This window comes from Castor canadensis, chromosome 12 (assembly GCF_047511655.1).
Source record: "Castor canadensis chromosome 12, mCasCan1.hap1v2, whole genome shotgun sequence".
NCBI lineage: Eukaryota > Metazoa > Chordata > Mammalia > Rodentia > Castoridae > Castor > Castor canadensis.
In genome coordinates this window covers 22,952,476-22,965,701 of record NC_133397.1, presented here as the reverse complement: position 1 = coordinate 22,965,701, position 13,226 = coordinate 22,952,476, and the positions used below count along the sequence as shown (strand labels likewise).

Sequence of the window (13,226 nt, the reverse complement as noted above, 5' to 3'; positions counted from 1 at the left end):
TCCTAATATTTAGTCTGTCTCTTTCTCTGCAGGTCCTATGGGCTGTGTCTTCTTCTCAGTCCCACCCAGATAGTCACCACTGTTCCTCAACTCCTAAGAGACAGCTGATTCCCCTCCCATACATCCCTCACCAGTGGCTGGCTGCGAAGAAGTGAGAATCCAAGCTTAGACCCAGGCTCCTGTCTGAGCAGTCCAGAGCCAGGTGCCACAGGGCTAGGCATCCCTTGGGCCACAGTTGATGACTGCAGCAACATCAGACTGGAGCCATACTGCAGAGAGAAGGCAGCCTTGATTCTCAGCCACAGCTGGCCTCAGAAATCCTGTTCCTGACTCTGCTAGGTCTCTTATCTGTGGTCTTGTTGCCCCGCCCCCGTCTCTTCTGGATTCAGGGCAATGTTGCCTCAAAACAAGAATCAGGTGCTGCTACAGAAAGCAGTGCCCCCCAAGTGCCCCTCTCAGGGCCTCTCACAATTTGTGGACTCCCCTCTGCCCCACACATCATCTCTCCCTCCTCATCAGTCCCTTCCTCCTCCTCATCTACCTATCTCTTCCACACAGTCTTATCTCCCCCATTCCCCAACTCCTCGGCCCTGCTCTCTGGGTCCCCATTTCTACTCTTCTGACTCAAATTCTGACTTTGTTCCACACCCTTACTCTTCCACTCTCCCAAGTTCCCCCACTTTCTTTCACCAGAACTATACGGGTCTCTCTCCTCCACATTCCTCCTCTCCCTCCAATCACCAGCTGTATCTCCCTCCTCCTCTTATCCACTCCTCCTCTCCTTCCCACCTCCAGAACCACTCTCCAGACTCCCCTTGCCAGTCTCCTTCCCACCCCAAGGACCTACATAGTTCCACATTCACTTCCCCTAGCCCCAGCCTACCTTCTGCAGGGGTCCACTCTAGCAGGCAGACATGGCAGTGGCCTCAATCCAGAGACACCGAGTCCCCTGGGGTGGTGAGGGGATGTGTAGCAAGCGAGAGGGACCCTGCAGAGTTCAGGGACCCAGGAGCCCTGGCCCAGGCCCTGGTGGCCCATCTGGGGTACCGCCGTATTGCACACGACCTGCGGCTACTCCTTCTACAGCACCTGTGGCTAGGCAGAACCGGCCAGGCCCCAGTCGTGGAGTATCCCATATGCCTGGTGTGCCTCCGACCCCGCAGTCCTTCTTGCCCCATGCCCAGGTACAGGACTGGTCCCCGGCTGCTTGCCTTCCCCCAACTACTGCCCCGTGCCCAAGGCCAGGAATCCGGCCCACTATGCATAGGCATTGGCTTCGGCCTCCGCCTGCCTCGGGGCCAGGCCAGGGCCTTGCATCTGTTGCCAGAAAGAAGGTTGGAGGAGATAGGGCCTCAGGGCGAGGCTGCTCAGGCCCGTGGGTGTCAAGCACCAGCAGCCCAGGCCCCAGCAGCTCAAGCCCAACTGAGTCAGGTCCAGGCAGATCCAACCCCAGGCACGTCCTCTCAGGCTGGGAGCCTCAGGTCTGCAGATTTTCAATCACTAAACTCCGCCGGACCTCCTCGGCCTCACGCACCAAAGCAAGCCACTGCCTCCCTGAGGCCCAGGGCGCCTTCTCCTGTCCCAAAGAAGCTGGTGTCTCCAGAGCCTATTCTCCGAAAGTCGCCATCCTAATTCCAGAGCCACGGAGGCGCCCAGGAGCACCCCCTCCAAATCCCACCCTCCCTTCCAGGCCACTCCAGATCTCAGGGAGCCCCAGAAACACCTTGAAGGGCTGGCTGGCTGGAGGTCAGGTGTCTTCTCCTGCTCTGAACCCTGGAAACCCCTTGTGGAGTCTTCTCTCTCCTGGCTGAAGAGGACCAAACACAGCAGAAGCCCAATTCAGCCTTCAGTGTATCCAATAAAGCCTGACCCTGAGAAACTTACACTTGCGTCCTGCTAAGTCCACAGGCTGGCTGTAGCTACAGGAGTGTTGGTACCCACCAAGGCTGGAGGGTGTGTGTGTGTGTGTGAAAGGAAAGAAAGGGATCAAAGACAGTAGTTCTGTACTCTGGGAGGCAAGGGACCCATAGACTCTAGGTCCTGAGATGTGCAGAGGGCTGGGCCACACCTCACATGATTAATTCAGCCATGTAGGACAGACACCAACATCCCCAAAGAAGAAGCCATGAGGCCCATTCCTCCAGCGGTACCCTGGAGGAATGCGGCAGTGCATGTTCCTTGCAGGGCAGGGCATTTCCAGCGCACAGCCACAGGGGAGCATGGGGCTCTCGCACAGACCAGAAACCTGGGGTGCCCTCAGGAGGGTGGGGTGGCAGGCATAGAAGTTGCCTCCAGAGACCAGACAGTCACAGGGAAGCAGTCACGGCTGCAGAAGTGGGATTGCGCAGCCATGAGAAGGGAATGGTGCACCCAGCCAGTGGGGAGGATAGTAGGGGCTGTGTTAGAGTGAAGAATGGTTTTCTCCTACTAGGAAGCAGTGAACATGAGATTTGAAGCCAGGCTTGTTTTGAAGTCCATGCTGCCTCTGTGACCTTGGACAAATCATTTCCTCTACTTTGTAAAAATGCAAAGGCTGTGCTTGTATGAGTGGCTTATCACTCCTTGAAGTGGGAGCGGTCCTAATTAGATTTGTGTGTGTGTGTGTGTGTGTTAGGAATATCTTTAAGATACTGGGGATGGAGGGTCACAAGAGACAACACAACTCAGAAGTCAACAGGCAAGGCAATATTTACTTCTGCAGAAGGGTGTGCCACAAAGAGCAAGCACACTCAGTGGGGAGTCCGCTGGGGTTTTATCTGGACTGCAATGCTGCCCTTCCCCTGAATTGGGCAGTCTACGTGGTTGGCTAATTGGAAAAAGAATATCGGGAGGAGGCTTTGAAGACAAATTTAAAAGCTCAGGGACGCAATAACTGTTTTAGGTTATCAGCGCTACAACCAAGGCATCTAGCGGAATTCTGTCCCACTGAGGACAACAACCCTTTGTTCTCAATAGAAACTTTTATCAGGTTAAGCAGGGTCCATGAAGCGAGCCTATGGGTAGCCAGTTACCACCACACCCGCTCAAGGGTTTATTAACGGCTCATTAGTCATCCCCACTAGCCCCACCTCCCCGGGGGGGGGGGGTCCCACGCCCCGCACAAAGATGGCGCGCAGCCGCGGTCAGCGGGAGGCGGAGAACCGGAAGCGGCACGGCCGGGGCAGCGGCCCGCTAGTGCTGACGCGTACTGGCGTCCTGCGCCTGCGCGGAGAGCCTGCCGGGGGCGCGTGCGCACTGTGCACCTGGAGCGCCAAGACGCAGATACCCGCGGTGATTAGAGTTGGGGCAAGCCGCTGGGAGGGAAGGGTGTCCGCAGCTCTCCTGGCGGTGACAGGGCCAAATTCACCAGCAGCCCGGGCAGTCGTCAGAGGCCGGGCGCGGCATGTCGTGGGTGCCGCGGGACTGGCAGTGAACGCACGGTGGGCAGGATGGACCGGCGTCGAGCTCTAGAGCTGTACCGGGCCCCGTTTCCGTTGTACGCGCTTCAGATCGACCCCAGCGCGGGGCTGCTCATCGCGGCGGGCGGAGGAGGCGCGGCCAAGACGGGCATAAAGAATGGCGTGGTGAGAGCGCGGGGCCTCTGGTGCTGGGCCACACCGTGGGTCCAGGACCGGACCCTGGCTGCTTACTTAGGGCCCTGCGGGGAAACCAGGCATGCCGGGTGCCCCGGTGCAGATTTCTGCCGAGAACGCACTCACTGGGGCGTTGAGAGACTTACGGTAGAATAAAAGCTGCCCTCCCGCCGCGACCTCGCGAGCAGCTCCATGGGGCTTATCCTTGTATTTTCGGAGGAAGCACATAGCCTTGTCTAGAACTAGCAGAGCAAATGGTGCATTTGGCCCTTAGGCTAGGTTCCCTCACTCCTCGGAGCTTCATCCCGTTGATCTGTAAACAGTAATCCCAGCCTTGCTTGTGGTACAGTTTGGGAAGGCTCAAATAAGAGATAAAAGGCTCCAGAAAGCCCTGTGAACTATAAGGTGCAGGACCCAAGAGAGTAAGACATCAGACTAGGAGTTTGCCTCGCGTTCCTTCAGGGCGCTCCTGAACTTTGCCCATCTTGGTTCCCTTTCCTACAGCACTTTCTGCAGCTACAGCAGATTAATGGGCGCCTGAGCGCCTCCTTGCTGCACTCCCATGACACAGAGTCACGGGCCACCATGAACTTGGCATTGACTGGTAACATCCTTGCTGCAGGGCAGGATGCCCATTGTCAGCTCCTGCGCTTCCAGGCCTATCAGCAAAAGGGCAACAAGGCAGAGAAAACAGGTGAGAAGCTTTGGGAAAAAAAAAAAAAAAGTTAAAATAAGTGAAATCCCTCTCATCTTAGTCTCTAAAAACCTGTAATACATGTGGTACATGCTTGTAATCCCAGCTACTCAGGAGACAGATTGGGAGGATCAGGGCTCAAGGCCAGCCAGGGCATAAAAGTTATAAAGGATCCCATCTCAACAAGTAAATTGGGTGTGTTGGCATACATGTGGAATCCCAGAAATGGTAGGGAAGTGTAGGTAGGAGATTTGCTGAGCTAACCCCAGGGAGAAAAACACTGTGACTCCTATCCAAAAGCTAACTAAAACAAAAAAGAGCTGGCTGGGGGCATGGCTCACCTGCTGGCAAGTTCAAGGCCCTGAGTTCAAATCCCATACCAAGGAGGGGGGGAGTGGAATTGGAAATGGGGGTTATGATAGCAACTAGAAACTGTCTATACACCTGCCACGTAGAGAGAGGCCAACGTTAGTTAATACATAAGCCTGGATTCTGGCAAGCTGTTTATGATGCAGGTTCCAAGGAACAAGGGCCTCGACAAAGGAAGGGGACAGCTGCAGAAGAGAAGAAATCGAGAGCTGAAACCCAGCGCGAGGGGGTAGAACTCAGGGTAGAGAATTTGAAAGCAGTGCAGACAGACTTCAGCCCTGATCCACTCCAGAAAGTCGTGCGCTTCAACCATGATAATACCCTGCTTGCCACCGGAGGGACGGATGGCTACATTCGTGTCTGGAAGGTATGGTTTTCCAGGTTAGGGGAGATGAATGTCAGTTACAGGACAACAATTGTGAGACTCTGAACATGAGTTCTAGGAAACTTGTGAGTGGTCATTAGAAGAAAAGAGTGCTCTTGCTGTGTTCTGGCTTAACTATGGAGGTGGCTTGGCTGCAGGTACCCAGCCTGGAGAAAGTTCTGGATTTCAAAGCCCATGAAGGAGAAATTGAAGACTTGACTTTTGGGCCTGATGGCAAGGTAAGGAGGTGGGGGGAAGGGCTGCAGAAAAGAGGAGGTGCTTATGCTGTTTACACAGTAATTGGGTGCCCTAACTGTCCCATCTTTGGACTCCTTATTCCTGTCTAGTTGGTAACCGTGGGCTGGGACTTTAAGGCCTCTGTGTGGCAGAAGGACCAGCTAGTGACACAGCTGCACTGGCAAGAGAATGGACCCACCTTATCTGGCATGCCTTACCGCTACCAGGCCTGCAGGTGTGAAGGCCCCGGAGGGTAGCTAAAAGAGGCACTGCCCAGCTGTGGTGGGAGAGTGGGAAAAGACTGGGTGGGAGCTAGGGAGGACTGTGGCCTTGTCAGGTGTTATCCTGTGCCTGCCAGGGTGTGGGAAGGCTGAGCAGACCCCAGGAGCTGAAGAGCCTCTCTGCCTGATCCCCAGGTATGGACAGGTTCCAGACCAGCCTCGAGGGCTGCGACTCTTCACAGTGCAGATCCCACACAAGCGCCTGCGCCAGCCCCCACCATGCTACCTCACAGCCTGGGATGGGTCCACTTTCTTGCCCCTTCGGACCAGGCCCTGTGGCCATGAAGTCATCTCCTGCCTGAGTGTCAGGTGTGAGACGGTGCTGGCTTAGCTGGGTAGAGGGTGCTGGGAGCAATGGTGAGAAGGAGTCTATAAGTCCCTGAAGACCACTGTTGGTAAGTGAGAGTTCCTGCACAGGCCTCCAGAACAATGAGTACTTTATTATTTGTTGCAGTGAATCAGGCACTTTCCTGGGCCTGGGCACAGTCACTGGCTCTGTTGCCATCTACATCGCTTTTTCTCTTCAGGTAATGGGTGGAGGCTGGCACAAGCCTGTGGGAGGGCTGCAGGCCTGCTCTGCCCTGTCTATACAGGAAGGAGTCTGGCCCAGCCTGTAGGGGAAACCTGCCAGGGGTGGGGAGCATGTCTCCCAGAAGAAAGTTTCCATTGAGCCTTCCCTCACTAGTTTTCTCCTGCCCCCAGCGCCTCTATTACGTGAGGGAGGCCCATGGGATTGTGGTGACAGATGTGGCCTTTCTACCTGAGAAGGGTCGTGGTCCAGAGCTGCTCGGGTCTCATGAAACTGCCCTTTTCTCTGTGGCTGTAGACAGTCGTTGTCAACTACACCTGCTACCATCACGGCGTGAGTCATTAGGGCAGGGAATACCACCCCTTACCTTTCGCTGTAGCAAAAACTGGCCCCTGGAGAATGGGTTGTTTATTTATAGCCATCCATCTGCTGCCTCCAATGAAATAGGTTGAGGGTTCTGGTCTTCAGGCTGTGAAGCCCCTTTGTCCGCTAACTTCTTCCCTTACCCCATCCTTAGGGAGTGTTCCTGTGTGGCTGCTGCTCCTACTGTGTGTTGGGCTTATTTTTGTGACCATCCTGCTGCTCCAGAGTGCCTTTCCAGGTTTTCTGTAACCTCCCTGTCCCCTGAGGATCAGGGGCATGAACACTACCACCTTCTAGATCAGAATGGAGGCCTGGACCCTACTGCTTGCCTCATTTGGGTCCACAGCTGAGGATGCCTCTGGTGAGACTGACGGGCACTGCTTGCCCTTCTCAGTTAAAGCTTGTCTGTGGCCCTGAGTGACTCTGGGTCCTGTGAGTCCTGCATTCATCACCTGTGGATCCACCCAGGACAGTGGTATCTGAAGCCCAGGCCACACTACCTGCTTCCTTGCCCTTTTCCAGAAACATACCTAAGAGCCTGGAGGCACTGCCATCCTTTCTGCAGAATCAATCAGTTCCTCCTCCTCCCCTCACAGCCTTCACGTGAAGGCTTTCTTCCTGGCTTTTGCTGGGAAGAAGACTAGTCTGGTACTGGCTGTTCGAGCAGGAAGGGGCAAAAAGAAAACTCAGGTAGTAGTACTCTGTGGGTTCAGGTGGGTCACACCAAGCCAGCCAGTCTAAATATACAATAAGTTCCAGGATGGCCTACTCTAGCCTTGAGGAAAGGGAAAATGAACCTCAGCCTATTAGGTAGGAAGAGTTGATATTTAATAAAAAAGGGAAGAGTGAGTTGAAACCCCAAATGGTACTCTTGTCAGCTCTTTCTGTCCCCAGGGTGAGGGTGCCCTGAGTTCAAGCAGCTCTGCTGGGTGCTGGAAGATGGCTCTGGCATATTGATGTAGGAGGCGACTCATGTAGCAGTGTTGCCATGGCAGCAGCCCTTCCAGGAAGCCAATGTGGCCACCCCGAGCAGTGATGAGCAGTGCAACATTGGGAGAGTGTTGGACAGCCTGCAGGGGAAAGGCTGGGGGAGGGTCAAAGAAGAGGTCAGCAACCTGCCTTTAATGAGAACCCAGGCTCTCCATTTGTGCCTCATTGTCCACTTGCCCTGGGACCAAGGCATCATAATTTAGGCTACTCACCATGGACTGGGGAGAAGGGGTCATCTGCTGCATTGAGGCAGAGCACAGGGATCTGGATGGAATCTACCTTGGTTCTTGGGCTTGCAGCTTGGTAATAATCTGCACAGTCTTTATAGCCAAAGGCCACAGATGTGTAGCGCTCATCAACCTGGCGGATTGTACGGGCCTGTGTGATGGAGGTATGACAGGCTAAGATATCAGAGAAGAGGAAGGTGGTGGGAGAATGATGTTGGGACATGAGGGGACTTGAAAGACTATACCTTTACCACGAAGTCTACATCCAACACCTTTTCAATTGTCTTTCTATTTCTGGAAAAAGAGTACCATCAGGGTTTGTCTTGACTTCTGTATCTGACCTGAAGTGTGCAGCCTCATTATTGTGAGAAAGCCCAGATTAGAACTGACCTAAGTACTGGGATAGCCTGGCATGCCTGCCATCCTACCCTGTCTTTTGTCCCTTCCCACTTGCCAAGACCCTCCCTACCTGTCCACAAGCCGACAGAGTCTAGCAGTCAGGTGCTGATTGAAGAGCAGTGAGTTGAGAGGAGTCTCCAGGGAGTTGACAGTCTCAAAAGAATCCCAACATGCAGATAGAGTCAATCCTGCCACCAACCCCCCAGCCTTCCCGGTCCGTGCCAGGTAGTTCAGCACCAAAATTCTGCAGGATTGGATGAAGGGCCACAAAAGAAGGGTCTGCATGAGTGAGTCGAAACATGAGAAGGAGAGGATATGGAGGAGGAAAGAAAGACTGGACATCTGGGTTAAGCCCAGGTAACCATTACCCTCCAAAAGAGATGCCCACGGCCAGCAGTGGAGCTTGGGTGTAGTGGCGCTTTATGTGGTTCACAACTGTCTCTAGATCTTCAGTATTGCTGGCACAATAAGCCCTGTGGGTCTAAGGCACATGGGATCATTGGATGGGGAGGGAGGCTCTTTCCAGAAGGTAACAGAAGGGAAGGGCTCAGGAGGTGGTAGGGAAAGGGAGTGAGGGTAGTAGAGCCCCAAGGCCACAGATCTCCAAACAGAGTGGGTGTAGGGCTACCACGAGGAAGGGGGATACTCACCAGCAGTTCTTCCCCACGGCAGCCCCGGTAATTAAATACAACAGCCCTGGGGCACACATTAAGTATGTCAGCCAGACCCAAGAATCCCCACCCTCTTTGGTAGTCTTCAAAAAGACCTCTGTCAGACTCCTTCGAGCACTGTATAAGGGTCAAATTAACTTATCCCACTACAAATTTTCAGGTACCTCCACTCCTGGGCTGTGCCCATCATTACCTATAGCCATCTCTCAAAGCTTGGTCAACCAGGTGCAAGATGTATGTCTCCTGGCTACTGCCGCTGATGCCTGGAAGCAGCAACACTACGGGCTGGGTGGTAGGGTCAGGGTATTTGTTGCTGTTAGGCTGCTCAGCCCAGTCTAACAGGAACTGGCCTCCATCTGGGGTTTGAAGAACTTCACTGGGGTTTGGGAGAGATAGGCACACAAAGATACTATTAGGAATTTGATTTCAAAGGTTTATCCTCTGCCTCAGTTACAAATCCCACACGTGCCATGGATATCATTCAAAGGCATGCTTTATGTGAAAGAGTAAAGCTGACCAAAGTAGAATGGGGAGATATATTACCTCGGGTGCAAGTTGATAACCCTTCCATATACCCAATTTCATTATGCTTTCAACACACTGAGGTAGAAGGGGAAAAGAATCACCTTCATTTTTAAAGAGGTAGATCTTCTTTCCCTAGATAGTTGCAGCTTCATGGTCACCTGCTCTGTCCCTTCTTACCTCCGGTAAGAGACCAGGGGCTGAGGCTGCACAAAGATGCGAAAGATGGTTTGTAGCCGTCCTTCAAAACACCACAGTGTGGGGTAGAAGGTCTCCACAGTGATGGGACAATGTTGCTCCAGGAAGGCCAAAAACTTGGGGCTGGCTATCAAGCGAGGTCTCTGTAATCGCACAGCACAAACTGTCACTCCCCTGGCTTTTGGCCCAGGCTAGTGAGGTGTCTGGCACTGACCCCTCTTCTCAGAGGTTACCCTGCTATTTTGTCAGGGTGAGGTATCCAGCATTCCTCAGTCTGGAATGGCCACATCACCTCTGATAATATCTAGAGCTCCAAAGAACCCCAGTTCTGGAGTGTCATCTCTCCAGAAGTGACCCGAACTGGGAGCTGCTGCAGCTGAGTGTCAGCTTCCTTGTTCAGCCTATCTCTGCCTCAAGCTCATCTAGGGGGAGCAAGTAATGTAAACTGCCCAGCTGACCCTTGCAGGAAGGGTTGATGTCCCAGCCATTCAAGCACTAGTTTGCGACCTTTACCCCGCAGTAAAATTATCCAAACTGGCTCTTGCCACTCTGGCTTCCCCCAACTTTAGCACCCCATTGTCTGTATATCCCTGTTGTTCCCTGATGTGTGTTCACTGCTGAAGGGCTTCTTTCTACCAGGGAACCTCATTTTCTCTCATTTATGGAGCCTCTGCTGCTAGAGCATGCTCCACAGGAGGAATGGTCCTAATGTGAACCCATTTTTTTTTCTTCATGCCAGCCAGGGGAAAGGAAACAGGGATGGGATAACAGGAATAGATGAGATCAGCTGACTTTCAACTTTCCTGCTTGGTTCTGCATGGTCATGAAGTGAGTAAGAGTGAGTAAGGAGGCTTAGGAAGGAGGAGTATACAGAACAAAGTCAGAGGGCCTCAGGTTCAAAAACAGAAATTTGGGGGCCAAAGCTAGGGACTGGAGCTCAGTGGTAGAGCACCTGCCTCACAGGTGCAAGACTGGGTTCAATACCAGGCATTGCAAAAAACAAAAACAAAAAACAGAAATTGCATTTTAGAGGAACTTCAGATTCAGATACCTATCTTTTCCTTCAGTCTTGAGACTCAAAAGAGGCTGGAGAAATGATAACTAGACAAGCCAAGTTGAAAATGTGACTGTTGGGAAATGTGGCTTGAACTCTGATCCTTAGACCCTGGGATAACAGCAATGACTCACTGTATGCTATCTGCAGGCACTGAACTAAGCCCAACCTTGTCAGATAAGCTATAAGTGAAGAAATTATGATTCTAAGAGATCAACTGGTTTGCCCAAAGATGCACAGCAAGCAAGAGGGAAGCAGAATTAATAGTTAGGGTATCATGCTAATATTTGTAGGTAAAATGTGTTGAGTGCTCATTAGGTTCCAAGCATTGTGCTAATCACTTGTGACCATCTTGTGATAGTCACAACAGTTCTTAGATCCTATAATCCCCCTGTGTGAACAGTCTGAATGTCAAATACTGTCAAAATTCACAAAGCTCACCGCAGCTAATTTGCGGTATAGCTGGAGATTTAAACCTAGGTGTCTCTGACTCTTGAACTCTGCCATTTAGTCACTGTACTATATTGTCAAGAATTTGAGTTGATATCAATTTATTAAGCCTTTGATCAAACAGATCAGTGGTGGAGAACAAAGTTGGTAAGTTAGTTCATAGATTTGATTTATGTGGGTTACCTTCATGTAACTCTTAACAAAATGTTTCTTAACTCACTCCTGAGAATGAATTAGTAATATGCCATTGGTTACTGTGTACAAAACATATTACATCATAACCATGTTGGGCAGCTCAAACCCCAAATCCTTAGGGCTTCCAGAATGGTACTTTAAATACAGTTTACCTAGGATTTGGAAGTTGAAAAGATTTGGGGTATAAAGTGGCAGGGACTCTGACTTCTGTGTGGCTGGCTGCAAGTAAAGGAAAATGTAAAGGACAGGTCTGATCTGAAATGACTGACTTCAAATCTCATGTGTAAGGTGAGGCTTATAGACTACTGTTAGGTTTGGGCTTTTAAACAGTTTTTTTTATTAAATAGAGATTTCTAAAAATTTTACTATTATCACTTTCTTGGTGTTGGGGCTTGAACCCAGGACTCATACATGTGAAGTACACACTCTACCATTGAGCTACACCCCTGACTTATTTTATAAACATTACATACTAATGTAGAAAGTTCTGAAAATATAGAAAATACTAAAATCACCTGTATGTCTTTAAAAAAGTTTTTTTGAGTTTTTTTTAAACCCAGGGCCTTTTGCATGCTAAGCATGTGCTCTGCCACTAAGCTATGCCCAAGCTTTTTTTAAGAGACACTGTCTTGCTGTGTTACCCAGGCTGACTCAGAACTCCTGGGCTTAAGCCATCCTCCTGCCTCAGCCTCCCTAGTAGCCAGCACTGCAGGTACAGGTGCCACAGTGCCCTGGCTTTGTGGTACTGAGGTTTGAACTCAGGGCCTCACGCTTGCTAGGCAGGTGTTGTACCACTTGAGCCACACCTCCAGCACTTCCTATAGGTCTTTTCAAAGGATTTGAGTCAATAGATTTGTTAGACTCACTTACCTACAATAAATTTTAATGAACATCAAAATAGTTTGCTTTTCCTAGATATGGAGATTATGTTACTTAAATTTCAGTGAGAAAATCTCCAGACTCTTCAGACTTTCTCATCAAACTGTACCTGAAGAGTCTAGAACTTAAAGGAGGGTTGAATGCACAAGGTTATCCTTCTGAGCTAGGCGGGAACCCCAGCAAGGCCCTACTAAGATGATGGAGGTGGAGCCACGGGCCTCAGGCTCCATCACTCAGCTAAAGAGACTCTGCTAGACTACCTAAAAGTAAAAGGAAGCAGAAAGTGCACATTTCTGACACCTCGTGATGCTTTCCACTCTGCCTTTCCAAATGCCAGTCCACATTATGCGGGCAACACCCTTCCCGTGCCCAACTGGTCCAGCTGGCGGGGGGCAATCCAGATAATTAAAGGAGGCAAAAAACCGACTCCCCAATAGATGACAATAGCAAGTTTCGCTTGGGACAGCAGACCCAAACCATCCAAGCTTTCACAAAGGACTCGAGCCCAGGCTGGAGGCTGCCCCCACACCTGAGAACCCCACACCCGCCGGCAGAGCACTGGGCCCGCACCCACCTGGGGCACACATGCCCAGTAGTAGCCCAAGTAGAGGGAAACGGCAAGAGCCAAGAGCAGAGGGAAGGTCTCTGTCCAGGTGCCGCCCTGGGCGCTCAGGGTGGAACGCAGCATCTTGTGCAGGCGCGGGGTTCCAGTTCCCAGGCCCCCGGCTGGCTCCGGCTCCTGAACTTTGACTCTTTGGCCCGCAGGTTGGCGCGGTCCGCCCCTTGCACGCCATTGGCCAGATTGTGCAGGTCCCGCCCCCGACACCGGTCCCGCCCCCGACACCGGCCCCGCCCACCGTCAGGGCCGCCCCCGGAGGGGCGCGAGGCGGTGTTAGGACACCCGCCAGCCTCGACTGGTGAAGACTTGGAGGTGACCCCGGCGACTTGCAAATGGCCTCTCGTGCCCCCGCCCATTCCCGCCTCCTGTTTCCCCTCAGCGGTTACAAGCAGCGCTGCCCAAGAACAAGCAGCACCTCCGCCCTCCAGCTGCCATCTTGGTGCCGGCCATCTCCGCCTCCTTCTTCCTCAAACTCTTCCCCAGCGATGGCTCAATCAAGCAGCCTGGGCAGACTTCCCCAGCTGCTCAGTCACACCCAGGGCACAGCCTCTCCTGTGGGGATATTCTGCTGTGCCACAGAGTACAGCCATTCACAGTTACACATACACACTGG

At 52.2% G+C, this 13,226-nt stretch overlaps 3 protein-coding genes across 6 annotated transcripts; 2 read left to right on the top strand and 1 right to left on the bottom strand.

Annotated features, from left to right (window-relative positions):
- Positions 1–372: 372 nt before the first annotated feature.
- On the top strand, positions 373–1,632 carry Prr30 (proline rich 30). The gene has a single exon (XM_020154983.2). It carries the CDS (start codon positions 394–396, stop codon positions 1,630–1,632), a length of 1,239 nt encoding a protein of 412 aa, XP_020010572.1. The 5' UTR covers positions 373–393.
- A 1,578-nt stretch (positions 1,633–3,210) lies between these two features.
- Positions 3,211–7,272, top strand: Preb (prolactin regulatory element binding). 3 transcript variants are annotated; one of them, XM_074049367.1, is made up of 9 exons: positions 3,211–3,563; positions 4,077–4,266; positions 4,767–5,002; positions 5,158–5,238; positions 5,347–5,471; positions 5,653–5,826; positions 5,972–6,044; positions 6,220–6,379; positions 6,564–7,272. In XM_074049367.1, the coding sequence occupies exons 1-9, from the start codon at positions 3,429–3,431 to the stop codon at positions 6,656–6,658; spliced, it is 1,269 nt and encodes a 422-aa protein (XP_073905468.1). In that variant the 5' UTR covers positions 3,211–3,428; the 3' UTR covers positions 6,659–7,272. The 3 variants fall into 3 exon arrangements, with proteins under 3 accessions (XP_073905468.1, XP_073905469.1, XP_020010455.2); XM_020154866.2 differs by having other exon boundaries at positions 3,214–3,563; positions 4,782–5,002; XM_074049368.1 differs by lacking the exon at positions 6,220–6,379 and having other exon boundaries at positions 3,213–3,563; positions 4,782–5,002; positions 6,564–6,757.
- Abhd1 (abhydrolase domain containing 1) lies at positions 6,217–12,767 on the bottom strand. 2 transcript variants are annotated; one of them, XM_020154879.2, is made up of 9 exons: positions 12,569–12,767; positions 9,399–9,559; positions 8,890–9,072; positions 8,676–8,721; positions 8,394–8,506; positions 8,096–8,269; positions 7,872–7,920; positions 7,612–7,777; positions 6,217–7,493 (listed from the first exon to the last, which is right to left on the bottom strand). In XM_020154879.2, exons 1-9 carry the CDS (start codon positions 12,680–12,682, stop codon positions 7,237–7,239), a joined length of 1,263 nt encoding a protein of 420 aa, XP_020010468.2. In that variant the 5' UTR covers positions 12,683–12,767; the 3' UTR covers positions 6,217–7,236. The 2 variants fall into 2 exon arrangements, with proteins under 2 accessions (XP_020010468.2, XP_020010462.2); XM_020154873.2 differs by lacking the exons at positions 8,394–8,506; positions 8,676–8,721.
- Positions 12,768–13,226: the final 459 nt, after the last annotated feature.